Genomic DNA, 5,736 nt, shown 5'->3' with positions numbered 1-5,736 from the left:
ATTTTTTCGCGAATTTTTCGAAGGGTGTACACTGATTTTTTTGAGTGAAGGACTCCTCGGAGTTAGCACCCCTGTATCGCGTGTGGTGTTCCCAGGGAGACTACTACTCGGAGCTCGCGGCGCTAGGGAACCTCGACCCGCTCCCCGTCGTGCTGACGCGGCTACACAACGAGAGCAGCCAGCGCTTCCTCGAGGATTTGGTCAACTACCGTGAAGACGTGTACAAAATCGTGGACAACGACAACTACATCAAGGCCAACTAGTTGATCGTGACCGAGTGCAGAAGCCAATAGTACTGGCTTGGGGTCAAACAGAAAAAGATCGTCATTCACCAGGTCATCTGATCAGTTTTATTTGGAAAATTAAAACAAGAGTTACCAATGTACAAATTACTCTTTTCAGAGTCTCTCTGAGCAATGAGAGCTGTAGATTAGATTAAAAGGTAATATTTAATCTAAAATAAATTTTGGTAAACATAAGCTGATCAACAGAATTACTTAATAATATGAATGCGAGGAATGACTTCTGCTTTGCTAAAACCAACTTTAGACGGCTTAATTTAATGAAGAATAACTGTAACTATCCTTCTTTAGAGATACAAGGAGTAAAATTTTCCTAAGTATCTAAACTCCAAAAATTAAATACTGACAGTCTTGAATAATAAATACTGTACAATTAAAATAACTACAAAATTGACAGTCTTCAGAAGACTACTAATTGCAGCAAAAATGTTGTCTTAAAATCAATATAATTAAGACCTAGCTCCTCAGATTTTTTAAAGCAATATCTTTGTGCTCAACACATCTCAACTTATCTTCAAGGCGACTAGGACAACCGGAATGCTAGGAAAAAATCTTCGAGGGAATGCAGCAGACCTCTCAGTAGAAAGTTGATGATCTGGTATCTTGCCTGTAAAAAGAGAATGAAATCAAATAGTCTAATTAAAACAAATACAGCAAATAAAGCTTACAGGGTTAAGCACATGGTTATACACATACACACATAAACTTTTCAACATCAGGGAACTTTAATTTAGATACAAAAGAATAAGTGAGTCAACTAATTCAAAGGCCAACTTAATTTCAAAAATTAAAATAAATATTGGTTAGGATGTAGGGTATGTCCATCAGTCACTTATGGCAGTACCATGTTACAGGCTTAAATTCATAGGCCAAAAGACCCACATACTTCACAGAATGAAGAGAATTCCTTTGTAAGGGTAATATCACAGTCAAGTCTGGTCATAGAACAGAAAAACTTTTCAAGCAGAAATGCTTAATCTCGTATTATTATATTAATGTTGCACAGCTTCCTCATGCACAGCACGCAATGTATTGCCATTACAACCCACATTTTTTTCTTGCACCAAATTAAATTAATTATAAAGCAGATTATTGCTCAATAGGAAACACTTAATGACTAAAGCACACAAGGTAAAAGATGAGCAAAAAAGCCAAGCTTCTGTAAAGTAGATAAGAAATTAATGGGAATCTCAGCCCGTAGCAGACCATACATTTTTTAGGACCACACCATGCAATGTCACCAGAGGTCTTACCTGCAAACTTTTAATTAAACTACATATGCGTGTATTGAGAAGATAGGTAAAGGAACTAGGTGCAAAAAATTAAAAACCCAGACCACACAGTAAATAAAGCAAAAAAAGAAAATCTCAACTTTCAATTGTAATATAAAGATATGATAAACAAAGAGGTTGTAAGAATACACAACCTTTTTATTAGAGCAAAAGAAAATAGGAACATTGAAGCTGATAAATAATTAAGACTCAACACAAGGACACTTCATAGCCTGTGTTACAAAAGTAGACCCCTCCCCACTTGCCTTTCGTGGAACTAATACTGAGATTTAAAAAGACTGACTAGTTTAATAAAAACAAATGTATGGCAACATAGGACAGAGTTCTATCAGAACATTGAGGTGAATGCAACTTATATAACTTCATGGGTGGTTGATACAAACGAGGCTGCTAAGAAAAGGCTAGAAAGAAGTGAATCTGTAAAAAAAAAGAAGGAAAATACAACAAATAACAATAATGTCAAGTTAGTGTGGAAAGCTTGAAACTTAAACTTTTGACTTTAATAGACGTATGAAAAATAGTGGCAAAGTAGAGCCTGATGACTCATTGGCAACATTTAAAAGTAAAATACAGACCAAATTAAATTATTAGACTGAGTAACAAGATTTCCACATTAAGAACAAATCGGATAAAGATAGCCAAGTCCAAAGAAAACTACTAACTTCTTCTCTACAATCAAACAGCTACACTAGAAAACAATAAACTCACAACTACATTTAGAACTGCAAAAATAAATAGCCAGCTTTTGTAACTACATAAACAGAATTTTTGTGAAAGTGAGTCAAAAGATAGATAAAACAAGAGTCCAAAAGAATGAGAACCAGATGCCCAAAGTTAGCCCAGAAAAGACAATGTCTGTTCTAGAGAAGTTTTTGAGGCAAGACAGATACACAGAGAATAAAATCACCAGGTTTCTAGCCGTCAAGAACAACATGCTTCAAACTAGTCTTAACTAATATGAAAACAACTCCATATATGTATAAAATCACCCATCCAAAAAGATTCTTGCTTTAAGGTTTTTGAAATGTTTCTCTTAGCTGCTAAAAGAAGGTTTCAGATATAATGACATGCATTCAAATGTCAAGGGCGTAGAAATTACCAGTTAATTTTCCTGGTTGACTGCTGCAGGTACTTAATGATGTTCTGGACTACGTCAATGCTGGTAGCCTGGCCGCCCAAGTCTGAAATAGATTGTAAATTATTAAAATTGAAATGTGTCATTAATGCATGTCATGCATGCTTGTCTATGAGGCTGGTAACATAAAAACCTAACTTACCAGGAGTATGGATACGATCTTCATTGACTGTTTTGTAAATTGCATCATCAATCATCTTGGCATGTTGGGTGTGACCCAGATGATGCAGCATGTCTACACTTGCTTGGAGCATTGCAATAGGATTTGCAATGTTCTTTCCAGCAATGGCAGTTCCTGTGTTACGAGTACCAGGTTCAAATACAGCATACTGAAAAATTAAGGTAAACATCATTAACAGCACACAAAACTGAAAAACAAAAGATCTGACCAAGGGCATTTAAAATAAGCTTACATGGTCACCATAGTTCCTTCCTGAAAACAGGCCAGCACCACCAATAAGACCACAGACAACATTGGAAACAATTGATCCATACAAATTTGTTGTGTTTATCACATCAAACTGATGCGGATTTGATACAAGTTGCATACATGTGTTATCAATAATCATGTCACTATGCTGAATTTCAGGGTATTCCTTTGACATTTGCTTCGATACTTCAAGGAAGAGCCCATCAGACAGCTTCCTACAAGTCAACAAGAATAATTACTAAGAGACATTTTGATTACACACAATCAATAGATCTTGATGAATTATACATACATGATATTAGCTTTGTGTACAGTGGTGACCTTCTTACGGCCATTCTTGCGGGCAAACTCAAAAGCATAACGTGCAACACGTGCAGAATTCTCATCAGTGATGACCTTCATGCTTTCAACAACTCCAGGTACACTCTAAAGATAGGATACATGAATCAAATAGTGCCTTGAATGACAGAAAATGTATTTAATAGAAGGTACTGTATACTGCTGTGCTTACCTCATGCTCAAGCATAGCATATTCACCCTCAGTATTTTGTCTGACAATGAAAACATCAATGTCTCTGTGTCTGGAGTTGATTCCAGGGTGGGATTTTGCATGTAGAACATTGACAAATAAATCCAATTCATTACGAAGTCCAACATTTCTGGACATTACACCTGGTCTAGCACTGCCTGTCTCAATGTTTCCTGGAAAAAAGAAAATGTGCAACAAAATGCAAACTTGACTCAAAGGGTGAGAGAAACAGGCAAAAAATTTAAGTACCTTTGATACCAACACCATTCCTACGAATTGAGGTAATGGCATATTCAAGGTCTTCATCACTTTCACTCTTTTGATCAATCTGAATCACTTCAAAGTCAACAGGTACACCAGCATACCTGTGTGTAAAAGGAAAAAAGTTTCAGCAAATGAGATAATTGCTCCAAAAAATGGCAGAGAAAATGACAAAGAAAGCAAATGAAACTGAGCGGGAACAAACCTAAACACTTCACGAACGTATGTCATCATCTCAGGGCCAATACCACCACCAGGTAGCATGGTAATTGTGTGGCGTCCACCATATTTGGCAACTGGAACAGCATCCTAAAATAAGAAAGAGAATTGATAATAAATTAGATAATATTGAACATTGAAATAGAGGGTGAAGCTAAACCATGATTTCAGTTTAACACATTAATACTTGCCACTTTCTTTGCGAATGGATTGGAGTGCTGAATGTCAAATGGTGCAGGGGCAGCCTGAGAGAGCTGTTGAAACAAGTTAAAATAAAACTGCGGGTGAGCAAATGACAAGTTACCAATGAAACGTTTAAAATTTCTGTTCCATTTACTGAAGTCAATCATGATGGCACTTTATGTAACAAGTTAGAGTTGTGTTCGAAAAGGAATGTTGATTTTTCCATGAAATAAATGGGGTACTTATCAGAGTGGTCATTTTCAGTACCATCACTGCTCTGTTAACCTATAGAGGGTGTACACCACCTATTTTAATCCTATGAGTCAAAGAGTGCCAGCTGATGATGAGGCAAAAACCACATCTAGGTACAAAAAACAAGCAATTCTATTGCTGATTGGTTTCTTTAAATCACTAAAAATTATACTTTTTCGTGAATTATAGTAGGAAGGTGGTGGACACTGGGCTGAAAACTTGCAATAGAACGGGGCACACGTTACTTACCATGCGCGTGACATTTTGTGGTGAAGAATATTTAAGTAGCGAAAACGCTTTAGTTCCTAATTTCGTAGCCATGATTGCAACTTGAGACGGCAGCAAAGAGCAATTAAACTTTCCTCAGCAGCTTTGGTTGTATTTCAGACAGGAAAGTGAAAAACAAAGGACTCTCGCCAGCAGAACAAGAGGGCGAAGGGAGGGGGAAGGAAGAGGAAAACCAACCAGCAGGCAACTGTGTAAAGCGGACGCGCCAGATTCAGATGCTTGCGGGTTCATTTGCACTAATTTTTTATTTACTTGTTTGTTCTAACGCATAGGAAGGCTATCTAATGTGCAAGACGTCACCCTTCAATAGAACATGTTCGTTGGTTTTCATTAATAAGAAATGCAATTTGACTGCAATAAATGATGAGTTCTGTCGCTCCAGGGAGAATCTAAGTATCGTATTTTCTCATGATGTCGCTTCAGAACCAACATGGGTCTTTTTTCCTCATAAGGGACATGGAAGAGGGGATCTAGGGAGGAGAGCAGGATTGAGCCGAAGGAGAGCCGTGAGGTAGAAAATAGAAAATGAGAGAAATAATTGCATTAACCGGGTGCATCAGGTCGATACTTTTATTTCTGTAGGCTTTATGGTGTTCCGGGCGGGCAGGCAGAGGGCGGTGGGTCGCTGTTGCTGGATGTAAAACCGGTGTAAACTGTACTGTGTGAACAGTAATATTATTGAATGATGACAAGTAATAAAAGCAGCGGCGGCGATACACAAAGTTGCATGGCACATAAACCGCCCAGCGCAACGCCCCCACCCTTCTGTGCAACCCACCCCTTACCCTCCTTCGCCCTCTTTGCGGCGCAACCACCCCCCTCCCGCACCACCCGTCCCCCCCACA

General features: G+C 38.1%; 1 protein-coding gene across 2 annotated transcripts; it reads right to left on the bottom strand.

Moving 5' to 3' along the window:
• Nucleotides 1–327: 327 nt before the first annotated feature.
• LOC113214657 (isocitrate dehydrogenase [NAD] subunit gamma, mitochondrial) lies at nucleotides 328–5,034 on the bottom strand. Of its 2 annotated transcripts, none has more exons than XM_026434097.2 (10): nucleotides 4,853–5,034; nucleotides 4,360–4,422; nucleotides 4,155–4,258; nucleotides 3,938–4,053; nucleotides 3,671–3,861; nucleotides 3,452–3,585; nucleotides 3,143–3,374; nucleotides 2,872–3,058; nucleotides 2,694–2,775; nucleotides 328–909 (listed from the first exon to the last, which is right to left on the bottom strand). In XM_026434097.2, exons 1-10 carry the CDS (start codon nucleotides 4,922–4,924, stop codon nucleotides 879–881), a joined length of 1,212 nt encoding a protein of 403 aa, XP_026289882.1. In that variant the 5' UTR covers nucleotides 4,925–5,034; the 3' UTR covers nucleotides 328–878. The 2 variants fall into 2 exon arrangements, with proteins under 2 accessions (XP_026289882.1, XP_026289883.1); XM_026434098.2 differs by lacking the exon at nucleotides 328–909 and adding an exon at nucleotides 1,670–2,011.
• Nucleotides 5,035–5,736: the final 702 nt, after the last annotated feature.

The sequence above is a fragment of the Frankliniella occidentalis genome, unplaced genomic scaffold, assembly GCF_000697945.3.
Source record: "Frankliniella occidentalis isolate FOCC.00 unplaced genomic scaffold, Focc_3.1 Scaffold7, whole genome shotgun sequence".
NCBI lineage: Eukaryota > Metazoa > Arthropoda > Insecta > Thysanoptera > Thripidae > Frankliniella > Frankliniella occidentalis.
This window is presented reverse-complemented; position numbering and strand designations above follow the sequence as displayed.

Coding starts and splice junctions, on each gene's coding strand:
- LOC113214657 (XM_026434097.2), bottom strand. CDS start 4,924: ATGGCTACGAAATTAGGAACTAAAGCGTTTTCGCTACTTAAATATTCT. Junction 3,862..3,937: donor GAATGGTGTTGGTATCAAAG/GTACTTAAATTT, acceptor TCTTTTTTCCAG/GAAACATTGAGACAGGCAGT. Junction 3,586..3,670: donor ATGCTATGCTTGAGCATGAG/GTAAGCACAGCA, acceptor TCCTATCTTTAG/AGTGTACCTGGAGTTGTTGA.